A 20,839-nucleotide genomic window follows, 5' to 3' on the forward strand; every position below is an offset into this window, starting at 1 on the left:
AGGAATTATTTCACAACAGTCCTAAAAAGTTCAACCTGAAGCATAGAAAGTATTTGGGTATATTCATTCAGAAATCAATTTGCTCAATTTCAGGCTGAGTGGCTCTTTCAGGATCGTGGGAAATTTCATTCAAACTATGGCAGTTTGAACACACATGTATAGAAGAGAGTGGTATTTAAAAGATGACCCTGCCTGTGTCAGACCTCATTCTTTACCATGGAGCCTGACACAGTTAGGGTTGATTTGTGAGAGCATTTGGCGCTATTGTTGCTTTTTATCATACCATACAATATATTTCAACAAAATCTCTCTTAAATTTTAGGGGTGCAACAATAGCATGCAGTTCTACACTCAGTGCCTTAAACACACATCAAACAGTCTAAGTTACTCACGTAAGAAAAAGATGGACCTTGCTGTATTGAATAACGTGGTATAAAACAAGTGTCAGTATCATTTCCATTACACAGACATTTTTACTGTTTTTCCTGTATTAAAATAACCAATACACAGTTTCCATGCAAATAAACCAGGAATACAAATACAAACAGTCTATTGCAGACATACCAAGAGTACAAATACCATTAACATATATAGAGCATTTTAGCTGAAGAAAAAAAAAACAAACCCTGAAGCAAAGGGATGGGATTTGGATCCAGTCCCAGGTTAGTCTCCCAGGAACAGACAAGGACAGGTATTTTTATGGTAAATCCCCAGTTCTTCCTGGTGCAACTGAGGCATTTTGTTATTCATTATTTTTTAATGACTGAAATAGTAGTGTTAGTAGTCCCAGTCACTGAATTACTATTTGTCAGCATGTTATAGAACAACTTAGACTTTCTTTCAGCTTGATATTTGCCTTCAGGTCTGTCTCAGGGCCAGTTTGATCCTGAGACTCATGTAATTCCCCAGGGGAATCAGCAGCAACTGCAGTTAAATGCTTGTTAGGAATGGCCTTGAAACCACAAGTTCACTTCCCCCAGCTACTAAGCACGGACCCAGTAAGAAGACATAAGTTTTTAGCATATACATTCAACAAAGGAAAACAATGCCTTTAGTCCTGGACTGTTTCCACTAAATTTAATCACAGATTTCTAGAAAATACTACCCAAAGGGACAACTACTCTGTCCCCTGCCCCAAAGCAGCATCTGCTGTACATAAACAACAATTATTTATGGTGGAAGAGGCCAGGCTGCACACCCTGTGCTCTGGAGTTCTCTGTCTGCTGGCATACAGGGTAGGCAAGGGCAGCTGCAAGGGCCAGCACAGGTGTGGTCATGAGATTTTTACTTTGTTTCCCACTTCCCTGCTTGTTACTTATTTTGGACCCAGTCTTGCATTTGGGACACACTGAAATGTCTTCCTGAATTAAGCCTGTTTTGTCATAAAAGTGAATCGCTACATTTTTTTTCAGAAGTTTGAGTAACATTCAAAAGGCTGGAAATTACGTAGGACCTGGAGTTGTGTCACTGAAAACAGCAAAGACGGTTGAGAGCCTCAGCCACACTAATGATCTCCAGGAACCGGGCAGGTATAAGCTCATGTTATGGTTCAGAGCAAGAAAACCAACTTTAGTCACTAAGGCAAGACTGTTATAAATTTTGAAGAAACAAAATACTTTAAAAAAAGTTGTGCCTTTCAAAATTGTTCTCTCTGATAGAGGAGTAAAAAGAAAAGACAGGTTTTATACTGAGACTCTTTGCTAGTTAGTAAGAAAACTTACTTGCTAACAAAGCCAATCAAAACTTTGGAAGTTTAAATGCTGGTATACATTTTTTGATGCAGTTGGACAATGTGTTAGTTGAAGGCTTTCCCAAACTTCTCAGTTGCTAGGGGCCAAGGGTAAAATAAGGACCTGAGCCCTTGCAGACTTCAAGGCCTTCATGCTAGGATATAAATAGGTGCTATGCATATGGAAAGCTATGAATATTTCTCTTCTAGCAAAGTACATTCTGATTTGATGCCTAAGGGAGTGTCAAATAAAAGTTTTTTTTCCATAAACATAGACCTGTGACGTAATTGTGTACTCTTAATATGTCGACTCTTTGGCAAGCCACAGACGTTGACTTGCTGTTAGCACAGTCAGCTCAGTACAGTCCTAACAGGCCTGAAGAAGAGTTGAATACGGAAGAGCTCACTTACAGTGATGCTGATGTCCTTTTTGCCCTTATGTGATGAAGCAACAACAGCCAGGTACTGAATGACCTTTTTGGTATTTTCTGTCTTGCCAGCACCAGATTCACCTCTGAGGGGAAAGAAAGTAACACAAAAGAAGGTAGGTAACTAGTGGACTCCTTCTGCCACGTGATGTATTTAGTGTATAAAAACAGGACTGGAAACTGCCTGGCTCAGTTACTATTTACCCCAGAACACCATCTCTCCAAATCAACCTGATTTCAGCATGCAAAGAATGCATTTATCAGAGCTATATCTCTGTCCTGTTAGTATTTTTACTGGACATTGGGCCATTTAAGGCAATTCTAAAACATGATGCATTTTTGAACGGCTGTTCATCTTGCTTTGGCAGCATCTGAGCATTTATGAGAAGTGGAGCTGGCAGGGAGGCTGCTTGTGTTTTAAGACCAAAAAATACAACATTAACTGTGATGTGGTACAGCAGTAAGAAACATTAGCAGTGATAAAACAGCTTTCTTTTCTGAAACTCTGGCATTAGAGTAGACTAACATCTTGCATCAGTGCTGGAGAATAAGCGAATGATCCTGCCTCCTCTGAACTCTTTGTTCAAATACTCCTTGAATTCAGCCGGATCAGAGCTGGGACTGCCTGAGGTGTCCCTGCTAACCGGGTAGCAAGGGACATCTTGTGTGGCGAGATGTCCGACCAGCCGAATCAGCATCCTGGCTGTGCTCCATGCAGTGTCCCTTGGGTAACAGGAAGGCAGCGGTAACTTTTCACCTCCCAGAGGATTTCCAGGGTTAAGTTTATTTCCAACCCTTAAGCCCTCTCTTAAAGTAAAATACTGGTTTCCAAAGTATAGGTACAAGGGCCAGATTTACAGCGTCTTTTCCCAGAAGAACATTTCCAGCCTACTTTTTCCTAAGTGTCACATTATATCATCTCACGTCTTCTAGATACCTTGGGCTCTGATGATTATATAGATGAAAATGTTTTTATACTGTCCTGTCTCAGCAATTAAAAAGGGCATTAAAGTGGGTGTGGATGTAATAAACTACTTCTTTCAACTGTATCAAGCTAGTCCTGTGAGGAGGGCAACAGTCTAAATGTAAGTTGGACCTCTTTGTCTTTGAATTTAAACTAAAATGGCTTTAAAAATGAAGAGAACAACACATTCAATAATCCCATGGATATTTGTCAACTCTTTTGAAGCTGAAACTATTTAGCTGGATCCACTGCAGTTCTGCTTCTTTTCCTGATTAGGAAATACAGGAGTTAATTTTCCCTACCAAGGGACCAGTGATAAATGGACATAAAAAATATGAGTAAGTGCTGGGCAGAATTTTCAAGACAGGATGACATTGATGTAAACCTTAGGAAAACAGAAACAATTCCTGCCTGAGGTACGACACGATGAGAAGTGTTTCTTCTGGCTTTTAGAGTTTTGACCAGAAATAATTGAGATGAATATGTTCCTTTTCACAAGACCTGGGCTAATTTGCACAGTTTAGAGGTTGGATTCATCTCTGCCTGGCCTTCAGTGCTAAAACATTTCCATGTTTTATTGATAAAAATTAAGTGTCCTGGGAACAATTCCAAACCAAGCACACCAATTTGAAGACATATGCATACAAACTTTTCAAATAAATCTACCTTACAACTTTGTTTCTTTGGAAAAAAAAAACAAACAAAAAAACTTTCTTCAAACAAACCCCAGGGTTTGAACTATTCCATTTTATTAAAGGTTGTTTGTAGTTCATCACTACATGAATTGCATTTCCTTTCTCCCAGGGCAACAGTGCCCATCATTTGGCTTTCCCCTGAATCCCTGTCAGTATTACCATATATGGCATCATTTTACTTGTAATTATCCTACCATACTGTAATGCTTAAGTTACTTAACATTTTGTTCTTTGCTTTCATCCTTAACTCTTTGCTCCTGCACAGGCAGAGAGTTTTCCTATTTTCTGCAGATAAACTTTGAGGCTTTAACTTCCTTTTGATGTGGACAATAAAAAGTTCAACATGAAATGGAAACGTTTCAACATCAAATGGAAAACAGACAGGATCTCAACAGCTACAAGTAGGAAAAAAATCTCAAGATCAGTAAGTAATGAAGAATAATGTCCATAGCTGATGAATACATGTAATTTTTCAACACATCAGATCATTTTTAAATGTCCGTAACAATAGACAGGTCTGATAAACAAGTATGCATTAAACAACATTAGTAGCCCTCAAACTCTGAAGGATACATCACAGCTGTATGACAACATATAGATTTCATCTCAGTGATAAAATACTATGTGTTTGAAAACTAACTAATGAGAAGGAATGGCTAGATCACGTTCAATGCCTCTAAACATGAAGAAGCTTACAAGGAGGAAGACCCAGGAGGAGGAGAGCATGTGAATCTCTTAGTTCACTTCACAGCTGGATTAAATTCTTCCTAGATCTACTGAGCTGCAACAGAATTGCTCATGCTGCGTTTTTTTTTTTGCCACATTTGCCTTGAAGTACCGTCATTTCTGGGGTGTCAGAAACAACTTTCATTGTGAGGTGGTATGAGAAATCCCACCTGTTTTAAAACCTACATGCTCTCTTGAGCTCAGTGACTGAATTTTTAAAGATGGGTCTTTTTCTTGCAAGCATCTTTCAGCGGTTTTGGCATGGACCATACACAGTGGAGCTCCTCCCAGCAGGCATCTACTCCTCTCTTTTGAGTGCCTGTTTTCCTCAGTTTTTACCCCTAAATTATATTCCAAAGTGGGAGTTCACCACATAAACGCTGTTACCGCTGTTCTAATCATGATCTTCTGGGAGCAGACTGATCATTTGTTTAATTGAAGCATCTGAAACCATTCTTGTTGCCTGCCATACAGAGGGGAAGCACATTTACTGCCAGTGCTCTTCTTTGCACCCAGCGCAGATGGGCAACACAAAAAAAAACAGATCAAAAGCAGGTCCTGTTGCACAGTTCTGATTAGCCTAACAGCAGTACTTAATCTACTTCCCATACATGTTTTCCTCCTAAGAAACTCCTTGGCTTTCCCAGAGCAAAAGGGTCCACTAGGCTTACCGCCTTGCTCTGTTAAAAACACTACTCTCACATTGTGTGGCATAGTTTAAATTTATTCTTCCCTCATTTCTTGCCAGGCATTGTTTTAGAAGCTCAGTACAGGATTTAAAGCACATAAGCTCACATGTATAGTACTCTGCTATAACAGAGTTTTTGTACCACGTGAGCTACTAAATCCTCTGTGACTCCATTACCTTCACCTTAAAGGAAAATTATCCCAGTTAGAACAGGTTTCCAAATTAGGACAAGATGAGACTAGCAAGTTGGCCCCACTGTTGTGGGGTGAGGCTGTGGTGTAGCTAGGACTCTTGTATGTTTGGGTACAAGTGGGAAAAATCAGTTTTAAAAGTGTATTTTTTTGTTGAAAATTTGAAAGCTTTCTATATCAGTATTATGATATAAGACTTAGCTTAATTCCACTTTTGGAAACATCTAAGAGGTAACAGCAGAATTTATTTTCAGCATTTGTTTCAGTAAGCAATGAACCACAAAAATTGACCGTTGACACATCTCTTAATCTGGCTATGCTGGCACTGCGGGAAGCATCTGTGCACAGAGCAGTCAATGAGGTGCTCTAAATCACATCAGGGCTTGGCAGGCTTCATCCTGCGGTAAGAGATGTGCAAAGATAATGAAAATCTTTGTCCTAGACCAGCTGTACCCCCTTAGAGATGCGGCTCAGAAGCCAGCCCACTGATCCTACTAGTTTACTTATAAAAAATTCCCAAAAAAGACTGAGCTGGTTCAGCACCAAGCTCCACCCCGGGTCTAAAGCTCCACAAGATATCTGTGTGGGAGAAGGGCCAGGCAGCAACGCTTGCCAGCTCCAGCCTTTGAGATTTAGTGAGCTGGGAAAGAAAAGAGTTTAGCTCTCTCGTGGAGGAGTCTTTGACTAATGGGGCTTTGCAGTTTGGAGCATGTTCTGGATGACTCTGCTTCTTGACGTGTCAGGGAAGAAAGCGGGCTGAGGTCCCATGGCCGAGTGAGGCTCTGGAGAGTTAGCCCATAAAGAGAGAGGGGAAGAAGGGGAAAAGGGCAGGACCGTCGCTGCCTCACACACCATTTTGTCTGTTACTGTATCGAATTAAGTGGAAATAGCACCCTGCTACTATATGTTTTGATAGAAGCTATTCAAACTAAATGCATGAATAAAAAAAAGTAAAAGCTAACAAAAACCTATTTGATTGTAAAATGTTTAACAAGCATCTGTTTTCACAGTCTTCACATTACCCCCAATATTCAGAATTTTGATCGTATTTTTTCTCATTCATTTAAGGTAGATTCTTGTTTAACTGAAGCTTGTGTACAGTCCTTTTAGCCACATCTGCTTTCTAGAAAATACTCTACCCACTTTTATCAGGAAGTGGCTAAAATATGATAACCCCAAGATCAGACAGGTTTAAGGGGAGATCTTTAAAACACTCAGGTGCTTAGCTATGCAAATAAGCACACTGTGGAATTTTTAGTAAAAAACCTTTTGAAAAATTCAATAGGATCCACTTGTATCTGTAAAAATTGAGCAAATTAAAGGCCAGAAGTCTTCTTTGAGGGCTGGTGCCTTTACTTACATTGGAAGAAGCTTGAAAAGTCACAAGCCTGTTCACTGGCCATTGCTTAGTCCAATTCACGCTTAGTTGCTGATGCAGCAAGGTTGCTCAGGTCTCTGAGTAACTGGACAGGTGTCTTGGGATTTTTCCTTCAGCAATGTCTAATGTGCTGGTCAACAGAGACCAGCACAGTCTTTGCAAGAGTGAATAAAGAATATTGTGTGGCAAACTCTGGTGTCAAAGAGAGACTGCAGTGGGGGATGCCTAAGTGCAGGGAGGAATTTCAGGGAATCCCAATAGCCAGGCAGAGTGGTGGAGGCTGCCCAGAACAGTACAAGGACCGAAACGCAAGGATGGAAAAGTCTTAATTGCCTTAATTTTCAGACATGAAACCAATAAGATTTCATACCCTTAGTGCAGTATTATATATTGTATATTTATTATATGTGTTATAATATGACGCAGCCACAGATCTATTTGTTAGTAAACACAGCCATGGTATAAAGCTTCTCATGTTCCAGAGAGGCAGCTTGTAAATGTGCGTGATAGGATGTGGGGTTTTAAAGCTGACTGTAAAGTGGCAGAGAGCAACTGGCAGGGAATGACATGGGACGATGTTCAGTGATGCTGCCCATGGGAAAGAGCAAACAGCAGAAAGGATGTGTGTGCAGAGGAGAGTAGATCAAAGGCAGTATGTGTGTAGTTATTAAGAAAATGTAGAGGAAATAACAAAATCTAGGAAAGACGGGAATTCGGAGGAAGCATTAGAACCCATGAGCATTAAAGACAGACGGAGCGTTTTAAACATACCACAGTTAAGCACACAAAGGGTAGGGATTGGAAAAGAATGCAAACAATACTTGACCACATGAGGGTAGGTTCAATGAGCTGAGGGTGAAGCCCTGAGAATGGATATATTTATACTCAGAAACACGGAATGTCTCTTGTTTCTCAGATCTATGGCCCTGCCTATGCCCCAGCTGCACGTCAGGCGAGTCCCAGGTACTCAGCATCCCACCAGGCCTTTGGTTTCCAGGTGAGCTCTACTAACAATGGAATAATTTTGCAGAAGTAGTACAAAGCACATAGCACAGAGTATTTAAAAATAAAGTGCACAATTTCTGCTTGGATTTTGTCACCAGTATTTTGGCCATCCTGATGAGTTCTCATAAGGTAAATAGCAAAAAGTGGGAGATAGGTAGCAATAAGTAGAAGAATGCAAGAGTCTACACTGCAGCATCACTAAACATAAATGAGTTTTTGGCAGCATCCACAATTACTTATGTATGTATCCTTACATTTTTTACAATTTAGGTACCAGCCCTTGGAAAGTTTGAGTCTATATATATCTAAATAAAAGATCACAGCTGATGAATGCCATGAAGTCTTCAGTTATTGTTATATAATTTAGGCAAAAAGATTTCTTAGAATTTTTAGCAATTCCATGAAATAATGCAAATTGCTTCCACTTGACAGCTGCCCAGCTGAAAGCCAAGTTAACTTTCTTCTTTCTATACTGCCAAATAAGGCCAACAAGGATAATAAACCAGTAGTGTTAAAGTTGTTTACATTGGTTTTAGCTTGACTAATCTTTTTAGTTTAAAAGACGTGTGAGGACTGTTTTAAGCTGTGGGTCATGATGCCCATCCAGCATACAGCTGTTATTCTAAATGTCTGAATGAATCAGTTACTGTGGCTGTTTTCAAAATGGGAAAGACATTTCATTGTCTCTATTCTATGTATTACTGGTGTGAAACACCTTATGTTTCCAGCTTAGCTGGCCAGGTGAAAAAAAAGTATTTTCATATTTTTATCTATATCTATATATGGTAGCTGTCGGAAATGGATCCTTTAATGGATTTTCCTGAACAAAAAGGCACCGATTTGCAAAAGGCAGACCCTTTCTTAAAAATTATCATATTCCAAAGTTAAAAGAAGATCTGAAGATTTACTAATGGAAAAATAAACTAAAGTACATGAATAGAAGGAAGAAATGCATATCGTAAATTAGTCTTCATTACCATGACATGTTTATCCTGGGAAGAAACTGATAGTCAATTTTTATGTCATAATTGCATCAATTTTAGATTTCTTTTTGGTATTAACGCATTTTGGAGAGATTCTTGATTGATATACTTGCATGTAATGAAATCTTGTTACAACGGAGGTCAGAGCTATGGTAGCTGTTATGGTACTGCATACAGTATATAATTTTTTACTTTTTCTTAGGTGATGATTTTTTTCCAGTCAGCAGTGGCACTCACAAGTAACTGTATGGCTGGTGATCAGTAGCAGTGCTTTTTAAAAACTGTAGTATCAATATATATTCTGTCAGTTGGTAGCCACATTTTGACAATTAACCTAAAACCGGTTTAGTTTGTGGAGTAGTAAGTTATGCACAACAAAGCTTATTGCAATAAAATCATTGCCTGACCTATGATGCAACAGCTGAACACCCAGGCTTGTGCTATCTGAACACTGTCAGGTCAAAACCCAAGGAGGAGGCCTTCAGCAAGCTGGGCTGCAGGAAATCAGAGTTCAAAACAGGGCTGGCTTAGCTGGTATTTCACTGTTGCCCAAACTGATTACGTAGAGACTGCAGAAAGGTCCAACTCGCGCTGTCCTGCTGAGCCTTCTTGGCCAACATGCCCCTGCCTTGTGCACAGGCTCCAGGGTGGCCCCTGCCAGCAGGGAGGTACCAAACCTTCCCCGTTCTAGCAAACAGCACAAAACAACAGCATGAACATGAAAGATCGCACTTTTCTACAATGACAACTGCATTAGGAAGTTATGGTGAGCTACCAACAGCTAAAAATGAAAAGCAGTTCAGTAGATATCCAGGATGCTCTGTGTTCCTCACTCTTCTCAGTTCCTCAGCTTCCTCTAGGAAGCTCTTAAAATCCCTTTTTCTCTCTACACGTACAGTTTTACAACTACACTCCCCAATTGTTCATTGCAAACTCTTAAATCTCTGAATTCAGAAAGTCAATGTAAAGATATAAGTTTGTGCATTAAAGACTTCCAACGGCACCAATACCTGTTTTTGATTTTTATTTGATCAACAGGTAAATCTACTGGGATTGGAGTTCAAGCTTACTGAAGGTGAGGAGAATATGTCAGTCCCATCAGAATTTGAATCAATCTTGGATAAAGAAAGACATTGTAATATTGAGATATACTAAAATAGATTAGTTTACTTACGTGCACAGGATAGACTGGTCTTCTCGATCTGTGAATAAAGAAAAAAATACATTAATTAGGGAAAATGGCTACGTCCTGACAGAAGCACTTATATTTATAAGGATTTACATTAAACAGCCTAGACCTTCCAAAATCTGGCAATCCACGATTAGTCAAAAGTACTGGGTTCACATCTTATTTAATTTGCCCTTCCATTTAAATAAGCATCTCTAATGGAAATATTTTGAACAAAAAAATGAACAAAAGGTTAAGAGTTCAAAAATATTTTTTTGTAAATTCCATTAGAGATGAACTGTAATGAGGACAGCAAAAAGATCAGGCTCCCTATAAGAAGATTATAACTGAAAATTTCAAACCTGAAACTAAAGTTTTTGCTGTGCTTATGAAGTATGGCTAGCAGCCCACTTGAGACAAAGTCTGGACAGATAAGGCATCAAAAAGGAAAATGTTTTAAGCTGGTCATGTAAAGTTTTAAATTTTGAAAGCAGAGCAGTTCAAATACCTGAATAATGTATTCTCTCTATTTCATTTCAGACTGAGAGACAACTTTTATCAAGAGGACAAGTAATTTCTCTGAGATGTCCTCCAAAGGATAAGATAAAACAAGATACTTCACGTATTTTACAAGAGCATGTCAACAAGTACATAAGTATTCTTCATGCTTTTCACTATGAACAGGACCACGAAACACATTTTGGATCAAAATTTATAAAAAGGTGGACCAAAATCTCCATTTCTACTATGTGAGGCACGTAAGAGGTTTCTGCGCAGCCGAGTCCAACATGCTGCAATGCAGCAGCAAGGTTTAGGATTACACCCTAGCTCCATAACCTGCTCTTGCAGCGTTCCTCCCTGCTTATGCTTTTAGAGTTGGAGTTTCTCTTTACCTTCAGAACTTTTACACGGAACCTTTTACCAAAAGGCTGATCTCAGGCTAAGATCTCTAGGCTGTGATGGATAATGAACACCCACTGAGGTTTCATAATGTGCTCCACAATGCTAAACTATTTTGTAAAGCTCCATTAAAGCAAGACTTCCAGAAAAGTCTGTGGTAATGGGAGGCTTTACAATTTGCCCTCTATGTAAAGATACATGACTAGCGTGTTTGCTGTGATCCGTTCTGAAGCAGAACAATTTTTTTCACTGTGGGAATGGTCAAACATTGGGACAGGTTGCCCAGAGAGGTGTGGTATCTCCACCCTTGAGCTATTTGGAAGTAAACTTGAACAAGGTTCTGAGTAACCTGCCCTGATGTTGAAGTTGGCCCTTCTTTGAGTGAGGCTGTCACAGACTGCCTTGTACAGACTGTACAAAAATCTTCTGACTTGGCAAAATAAATTCCCAGGCAGGTCAACTACATTTCTGAAAAGTGTGCATAGTTTACAAATCTGAGACTTGGGGCAGATAACTAAGGCAGAAGCAAGTGTTTCTGTATGGTTTGGCATTATTCATCAGATGCAGAGCTAGCATTAGCCCAGTGGAGCCTCTGGTCGGAGGTTAAGACATGAACCCTGTCCTCTTTTATTTAGTGTGTGGGGTGACTTGCAGGGCTACCTACCTGATTGCTTGCCCCTATCGCTGACCCTGTACGTAATAAATACCATGAGATAAACAAACTTTCTGTACTGTGTAAAGATAATGGAGATAAATTTGACCTATTAAGCTTGCAAGTTGTAATTGCTACCTGGACCACAGCCAGTCTAGGAAAAGCAGTAGAGGATTCTGCTACGGCTTGTATTGATATTAAACAACTGTTTTACTCTCAGTTCCTCAATAGCTATAATATTAACTGCTTTATTGATCACTCACACGGCAAATCGTGCCATGTAACTTCTTTATTCAGTAAATTGGTGCAAAATGACTCATTACATTTCTACTAGAGATATTTGTCAGCAATCAGCACAGCAGGAGTCTTCCACATAAACATTTGGGAGGAGAGGAGCAGTGAGCCATGTTTATTTTTCACTGCAGGATACGAGCTAGGCTTTCTTTTAAGCTTAAAAAAGTGAGAACACAGTAGAATTTTTGCTAAAAATACACTGTTGTGTAAATAGAAACCATGGGCATATATTGATATTGCATCACAAACCCATAAATACCGTAAAGAAAATAAAAGTGACTCCTTGATACAGAGTTGCCAGTGGAATTTCTGAGCTCAGGGAACATTAGGAAAAGTTGGTCTCCTCCAAGCCAAGTATTTTCTCACTACTCTTTGCTGCGTGTTGCTGCCCTTCTTTTGCTCCCCAGTAAGTGAAAAACCCCTGCTGAAGGTATCTCATAAACTGGCTCACCACAGGGGTTTGCATGAGTGTGTGCGTATGGGCAGGCTGGCTGAAATGTAAGAGCAGAAGATGGATTAGGAAGGTCAGAGGTTGCACCAAGTGTCCTCTGGGATAGAGAACAGGCTGTGCAAGCCAAGCCTGAGTTACTGAGTTTCTTTGGACTCAATCAGCCCAGCCCCTCATGCAGGTACAGGGAACAAATCCTACTGAAATGGGAATAAGAGGGAAATGGAGGAAACAGTCTTTGGTCCTGGAAGGACTCAAACTGGAGGCAGGGACTGCTGGGTGGTTGCTGGCTCTCCAAGGATGACTACTGGTGAAGCAGCACTTTGTGACTCTGACTGATAGCAACTTACTTGAGGGGGTTCTTAGAGGGAAAATCAAAATTATTTATTTGCTTTCAGCTTTCTCTTGTAGTCTGAAAGGCTTCTAGGATTGGACCTGTGCGATTTGCCTGTTCTCTGCAGGTGAGCAACCCCATGGCATTCTTGCAAGCTGCTCTCTTGGTCACTGGACTTACCCCCTTCTAACTTCCCTTGTGTTTGGCAGCCATATGAAATCTCGAAGCTTTCAACCCCGCATTGCCAAACTGTGCAGCCTGTCCTGCGAAACCTCATACTGACAAACTGTCCTGAGCACATTCATGGAGGAGAATTCCAGATGTTACTCTATTTCCTTCAGCAGTTTTAACAAATTGCAAAGGTAAGGATGAAACATATCAGAAAATCTAATCCTATTCTGTTATGACTTGAGCTGCAGATACTGGTCTCATTTACTTTCAAGGGCTCTCCTGTTTGACTGCTCCTATTTCTGTTCTAGAATATTATTTTATTCTATATAGAAAGGACTGTGCCCTGTTTTGGGAGTCTGCAACTTCATGTGGGCAGATCTATCAGGAGAGAATGACTTGCATGAATAAAATTCCTTAAACATAATTCCTGGGGCTTCCAATATCTTTTTTTGGTTAATGCCTTTTTAAAAAATTTTGATGCTACCTGGAAGACTATTGTGTCCACACCCTGTATGTCTATATTAGATTTTTTTATTTTCTCCTCAGTTTTTAATAGCATAGAGATCTACATTTACATTCTAAAACCCACCAGCCTTCCTAAACATGCAGTTGACTTTTTTTCTGAAATCTGCTTAGCTTTTTCACCAGACACCTCCAGATTGCCTGTAAGAATCATATGTCCCTCTGTTCTTGATAGACCAGCTAGCTCTGCTTAATCACAAACAAAATCAGATGGTTTATCACAATGAAGCAGCAAGTTGGCAGCTTTACCATAAAAGGAAAAAACCAGACTGAAACCATGTTCCAACACTTGCTTACTGCTTCTTTACATTTGTTAATAACTGCACTGCCTAAAGGGGACATTTCTGTACAGTCCTGGTGAGGACACAGTAAACAGATGGCTTTTCACAGAGACCTCCTTTTCTAAAATCTTGGGAACTGTGTTTCCCTCCCGTACCTCCCAGTAAGTACCAGGTTGTTTGTTTTTCCATCTTTAACTCAAGCTTGAATAAAAATGGCTTTGCAGAAAATAGATAACCTTCTGGAATCTGCAGAAAGCTGTAATATATCTTCTCCATGATGATTTATTGCCAGAGTACTGAATAAAAGCCTAATCATCCACATGAAAACTTTATATCTATTACTACTGCTACATAACTTGACTTTTCACATTTGTATTGTTTATCACTTATTTGCTGTTTGCTGCGAGCAGGGAAGATGGCAGAAGGCAGCAGAATTACTCATCCTTACTGGACTGGTGTGTCAGCTCCATCATCACTGGAAGCTGGCAGTGCTGCAGGAAGAAGTCATCCACCCACCTCCAGCTCCTCTTCCCTGGCCTGCACTGCCCTCTCCTTGCTTCTGCGACCAGCGTTCGTGCAGCCACACTGTGTGCCAGGCAGGGGTGACCCACCTTAAAACTAATTCAGCAAAAAGCAAGGGGTGGTTTTCACCTGGAGCAGTTTTGCGTCATGACTGCATGAAGACTGGTGCTGGCAGTGCAAGAGTTGGAATGAGGGGGTCCAGCCCTTCGTATGGCAGCTGTGCTACCGGGGGAGCTACTTCACCCAAAACACAGGAGAGAGGTTGGTGCAGAAGCATAGGGTGATTTTTAATGATTGCAGTCTCTAAGTGTAGTAGTGGTCAGATAGTTTGTCTGTAAAGGCAACCGGCCCAGTTCAGTGTAGTAGCTCCTGGGGACAGATATACACACAAAATACTCTCATGGAATATTATATTCTCTTAGTCTTTTAGATGAAAGAAAACTAATGTGGATAAAGTTTATTCTTCTTCTGGCTGGAAATGAGCATCAGTGACTGTGCCTGGGCAATAACCATACTGCATTAGTGACGTGGGAATCAGTAGATTCAACAAGACATCCAGCACCGTGGTTTGAGCATGAGGCAGCATGACTGTGATTTGTGAAGGTTTTTTAGGTGCTCAGAACCACTTGAAACAAGTGGAAATTTTATTTCTGCCCAGTCGGCATCTCTGTTAATTCCCATGTCCTGTGAGATGTCAGCTTTTCTGCATATTTGGAAGAAACTCCAGTTATCTGATTTCTGTTAACTGTAGCTACGTGTTATTAACAGAACAACTTTGATGGGACTTAAACATCATCCCTAATGAATACATTAATGAAGTAAATCTCTAAAGCAGAGGAGTACAGTGTGTACAGCTCATGATTTTGCTACATGTTTGTGCCAACAGAGGAGAGGGTGAGGATGTGAAGGGCTGTGATTCCCAGATGATGAGCCTGCAATAGGACCAGCGATCTGGAGACATTGAGGCTTAATTCACCGAAAGATAAAGGTTCCCTGAGACATTTGAACAAGCTGATTGCTCTTGGCCAAGTGGCCCTGGTCATGAAGTACTAGAATGTAATTCTTCAGTCTCATGAATCTGATATATTTTACTTTGGCAAGAAGAAACTATGCAAGTTTCCCAGATAAGGAGCAATACTGAAATTTCACAAGGAAAACATTCAGTGCCCTGATCCATGTTTATGAGTAAGAATTTTTGTTTATATTCCATTTGCAAATATGCTTACAAAAAGCTATGAAGCTCTCTATGTCTATACGTGTTGCGTGCACACACACACAACCATGCTGACGCCCACTTTCACCACTACAATGTGAATACTATTTGGCTGAATAACTGTAGAGTTATTTTGAGGTTTGGTTTAGTTTTATGCACAAAACATGAGTACGTTTTTACAAACAAAAGCACAGCTTTAAACCCAGCTGGGGCCTTCTTCAGAGATGGAGGCACTCCAAAATGGCATGTGCAAGTAAATAAGCAAGTAAAGCGTGGGTGTCCTGGGCTTGTGATGCAAGCTCTTGTGGGACTGCTCCCCGGCTGCCATGCCAGCTGTGCGTGGTTAGGATGGCAGGTGGAGGAAGAGCATTTTCTTAAAGGTTCAACTGATGATCTGTTCCCTCCTCTTTTCTTTCTACTTGCTCTCCCCCTCTTCTCTGCTGCCAAGAATTCCTTGCAAAGGGACCACATGAATAACGAGGCGTAAAGCTTCCCCAAGAGTTGGTGGGGCCGGGAAATTATTATGAGCGCCAAAAAAGTGAATAGAAAGAAGCATGCACTCTTGCTGCCTCCTCCTCCCAGCCTGGAAGTCACAGCTGAACCCAGGCTGTTCTAGGTGCAGTTAATGACCACAGCGAAGGGCAAGCCAGCTCCAGTGGCTTCACTGCTGCTTGGGAGAGCACGTTAGGAAGAACAGGAGACAGAGAGAGGAAGAATGAAAGAGGTCCTTATGCTGCTGGGATCAGGCTGATCTATGCTGATACTAGTTTCATGTTAAGCAGAAAACTCATGTACTGTCAGGACAAAACAATTCTCCTGTTTCAGCACAGGCTGTAGTAGTATGTTTTTTTCTCTTTCCTGCAGATAGCTTGTAGCCCTTTCCTAGTTGTTTTTCCCCATCCCATTTTTAGGGACAAGTAGGAGTATTCTGCACAGCTGAATGAGGAGAACACTGCTAATGACCTGCAGGAGCCAGAAGCTTCTTGCAGAGCTCCTCTGCAAGACTTGCTCCTTAAATAAAGGATCTGACGAAAGAAGATTGCTCTGACTTCAGGGACTGCTCAGAGCCCTAGACAGTGCTTGATGCAGAGGACAGAGCTCAAGAGATGATTTAGAAGAGAGATAGGTGACTGTGGCCTAGCAAGATGAGCTTATGCCAAGTAAGTTTCTTGTAACATCAAAAATGATATTTACTGAATACATCATCTGCCCCATCAGTCCTAAACATATTTTATATGCCTGTCTTCATGAATAACTCTGCTGTTACAGTAAAGAGGAAGGTCTGATTTCAGGATGTCTTTTATTGTTGCTTTATTGATCCTCCTTCTCTGCTGCACTGTAGCTCTGCTTTCTGGGATGCACTCAAATAAAGGAACTGAAATAGCTCCAAAAAAGAAATGTCATATAAACCATAGGAAGAAAAAAGGTTGATACTGTAAAGTATCAACCTAGTGCTCTGGGTTTAGAGTTGAATTAACTATATTTCAAACACTTGTATATCTGAAAATGTAAGATCTTAAAGTTAGGAACCGACGTTATAATTAGGGAATCAAATAAGTAAATCTCGGGAGTTTAATCTTTAGAAGTTCTAAGGATTTTGTTATTTGGATTATTTTGTTAGCATTACAGTTAGGACATATGAGTACTCAGGACTTTTTTTGGAGAAAGACCTGTTTTGATGCCTTTGATACCAATCACCATTGGGGTGGGTGTGTGCTTGTACCAAAATGACAGGGATTTGTTTGGTATTTGCAGTCAGTAGAAGTCTGCCTGGGGTCAGGCAATTTAGACTGTCCAGAAGCCTATCCCATGTAAGATGCTCTTTTTTTTTCATTGTAGGGAAAGACTTTGTCTAGTCTAAGTCTTGGTTTAGAAAATAGCAATTAACTATGATATGCCAAACTAACTACTTGTAACTTGCAGTAAACTCATCGGCTTCGTATTTCAAGTAGGACAAGTACAGGAGTACTGCAATCCTTGTGATTACAATGTGCCGTGCACCTGGAGAAATGTTGTGTGATTTCATTTGTGAAGTCAGATGAAGTGCAAAGTGGTTTTGAATGGATTAATTTCTCAGTAACAATCACTGTTCTGTGTATGTGCATAATTATTACAAAGAAATTAATACTGGGTACTAACCTAGCTGCTAAACTGAAATTTCTAGATGCTGTTTATTGTTTTCCCCAGTCAGACCTAAAACCTATAAGCCCTAAACCCTTAAATCCTTAAGCTCCAAACTGGGAAGCCCTAAGCATTAGGGCTGAGTCTGCGAAACTTGCTGAGCCATAGTTACGGGCCAGAATTTCTGCAGGATCAGGCCCCTAATGAGGGCATTTAAATTTCAAAGCATTTTGCAGAGTCTTGGTTTCCTGGAGCACCCGAGGTCACTGTGAGATGGCAACTGGTCATGTCCCTGTAATCTGTAGGTGTTGCAGCCTTATACATTCATCGCTATAGCTTTTGCATCCCTAAATTTATGGTTTTTCCCTAGAGCAAAAAACCCTCAGTCTGTCAGTAGCGACTGCAGGAGGAGAGCACTGTGAATTTTGAAGGTTTTCTTTGCACCATTTGGGGCCTGCTTTCCCATTGCTGCTCATTGCCGTTATTGTTAGAAAACAGAGCACGTCTCAACTTAGGGCTCCAAAGCATTAGACTGTAATGAAAGTAGCCCCAAAACATTATTTGAATTTGCTCTGCTAGGGGAGAGAGAGAGGAGCAATGCTGACAGACCCAGCAGCGCTAGCAGCTAACTTTGGAATAGTCTCCACTGGTGGAGAGGGAGCATTTTCCATGCCCGTATTTGCCAAAACTATTTGCTTGACTTTGAAACCTTCCCACATGCCTCAACACAGATGGGTAAAAGGATTGTTTTTCCTTTTTGAGTCACAGTGTTTGTGGACTGCCGTTCCTGCCAACGAATTCCTCTGAAACTTCTAGAAAGCCCGTGTTGCCCTCCGTAACAGATCTTTTCTGGCTGTGCTTCTTGCAGGAGCACATGTGGAGTTATAAGGTGTTTTTTCACATATTATTGCACAGTGATTTCTAAGAACTGCAGCATTAAACTCGCCTACCTTGCAGCATGCTCCTGTAGGCAGTGTCCGCGATAGCGTAGATGTGGGGCGGCATCTCGTGCCTCTTCTTCCCCTTGTACATGTCGATAATCTTCTCTGAATAAATGGGCAGCTGTTTGTATGGATTTATCACCACGCAGAAGAGACCTGAATAAGTCTGCAAGGAAATTCAAATAAAAACCGGAATTAATATCATGTGCCATGTCTAGTCTGGGAAACACGGGCATCAGCTGCATTGAACTAACACGATTTTAGCAAATAACTCTGTTGTATTCTGCCTAGTGTAACAAATGAAGCAGCGATTTCTGAATGTACATGTATGGTTGGTTTCCATGTGCACAAATAATTATTTCTAATAAGCATACTGCTAGAAAGTATGTGAATTTAGCAATCTGCAGAAACACCATACTTTGATCTGATGTTAGATCTTCTTGACTTCAGTTGTTTTCAGTATATAGTGAATCTGTGATGATGTAACAACTGTAATGCTTCTTAATATTTCTTTATATGTGTATATTCATACCAGAGTATGTCCTCTGCTCAGGTAGGTGTCAAATTTTGAAAACTGAAATCCTAGGTAAGAAGCTTGGATTGATGTTAGAAGGTGGCTTTTTAAAAAAGATTATATGAACACTATATGGCAATAATGATTGATGAGAGTCCTTGAAAACAAATTACTCAAGTTCCAAATAGATGTCTTGACAAAATAGTCATGCCTTCACTACATGACTATTTCTGTAAGAAATTTAAGGAAAAATGTGGTTTCTGTTTACTGTTTAATTAAGGTATTCATATAAAAATAAGCAAACAAGAACATTAGCTACCAGCTAATAGCTGTTCATCCAGGTTTTTTTAGGTTTTTTTTAATTCTCCTTTATTTAGAAAGTCCCAGCTATTGAACTGGGAGCAGAAATAATAGCATATGATAATAGATGGTGAGCCATATATCACGGTTACTACAAGTAAGCAGTTTGCAAGGGTTTCCAATTTAAAAAAAAAAAAACTTAAACCCCCAAAATAAAAAATTACAAATTTAGGAGATTATAATTGCAGGGGTATTGGGATATTTAAGATGGCCTATGGCTGTTAGTTTTAAAACAATGCCAGTTTAAAAAAACTGAAATAATGAAATTACACTCTTTCCAACTTAGGCATAAGTGGGTTTGGATTTTTTTGTTGTTGTTGTTGTTGCCGTGCTGTGTGGATGAGCGCTTTGTGGCGTGCAGCTGCTGCTGTGCCTTAATCTCAGGCCTGTGTCCAAGGACGGCTCAAGCTGCCTCGGTTCCCCGGTAGGAAGCACTGCAGCACAGGACTGTAAAATGGCATCTGGGAGGCTTGGCTCTCGGCACAGGGATTTCCCTTTCCTGACCATAATAGGAAATGGCACAACACCGTCTCGGCACAGCCTGAGCACTTTATATGGTATTCAGCAAACACGGTGAGAGCATCCACCAGCCTCCAGCAGTGAGGAGCAGGTTGGGTGCTCCACGCTGGGCAGGAGAACATCTGGGGTGCTCTGGGTGGTGATGAGGACCTCTCCTACCATTACAGGTTGTGACTGTATTTTCCACAGTCTCAAGACAGATAACAAGAAAATCAAGCTCAAGATCTTTGCCAGATCTCAATATCCCCAAGCTAAAACCCTTGATGTGGAAGGTTCCTTCCACAGATATTTACTGTGCCAGATTTTCATTGATGCTGGAGTTCAGAATGAAAATCTGCTAATTGTGTCAAAATGAACTTTAGTGCTGCAGGGACAATACACTTGAAAAGTGGCATTTTTTTTATCCTAGAATAACTACCAGGGCTCTTAAGGAAAGGACAGCAAGGCCTTTATTTTCAGTAGAAATAGATTTACTGTATGCACTCAACTAATCATTCCCAATCAAGTAAATAAAATAATAGGAGACTAAATTTCCAATTCAGGAAATTATTTAGGCCTCCCTTCCCTGAGATTTATAGGTATTCACCTGACTTGCCACCTGCAGGGCTGATTGCACACTGAGGCGTACAGTAACATACCTTTGAGAACTGACTTTGAGGCACAAGAAGCAGGTTACTAAGGCAGGGCAAAAGCCTGAGCTGATGAAGTTCAGGAATACCCATTTCTAACTGGACTGTGACTGATACGTTCTCTCACCTTGGGGAACTTGACCAAGACCTCTTGGTTTCACTGATTGTAGTTCTAAGTATCTGCTTTGCAAAGATTTGGGGAAAACTGGTTAATGTATGTGATGTTTTGAAGATAAGTGAGCCAGTTGGCTAGGCATGTGATTGGAAGTGGGGGGTTTGAAGTTTCCATGCTTTAAACCATTCTCCTTGGGGCACGGTCTGCCCAGAGAGGGGGACTCATGGTCATATCCCTCCTTGGAGGGTCTGGAGACAGAACATGTTTTGAGGTATCTTAGGGATAGTGTCCATAGGAGCTTGTGTGTCCCTTGGACAGTCACTGCTGATGGGTATTTAAGAGAGACTG

The 20,839-nt window shown here is 40.6% G+C and overlaps 1 protein-coding gene across 3 annotated transcripts in view; it reads right to left on the reverse strand.

Moving 5' to 3' along the window:
• MYH11 (myosin heavy chain 11) overlaps positions 1-20,839 on the reverse strand; it is a 60,614-nt gene that overhangs the window by 30,473 nt on the left and 9,302 nt on the right. For 2 of the 3 annotated variants that reach the window (XM_068424117.1, XM_068424119.1), the window contains exons 3-6: positions 18,364-18,520; positions 9,962-9,989; positions 2,141-2,243; positions 393-413 (exon numbers count right to left, since the gene is read on the reverse strand). In XM_068424117.1, coding sequence (XP_068280218.1) covers positions 393-413; positions 2,141-2,243; positions 9,962-9,989; positions 18,364-18,520 — 309 coding nt within the window. The remainder of the gene's footprint in view (positions 1-392; positions 414-2,140; positions 2,244-9,961; positions 9,990-18,363; positions 18,521-20,839) is intronic. The other variant, XM_068424118.1, reaches the window with a different exon arrangement.

This window comes from Nyctibius grandis, chromosome Z, assembly GCF_013368605.1.
Source record: "Nyctibius grandis isolate bNycGra1 chromosome Z, bNycGra1.pri, whole genome shotgun sequence".
NCBI lineage: Eukaryota > Metazoa > Chordata > Aves > Nyctibiiformes > Nyctibiidae > Nyctibius > Nyctibius grandis.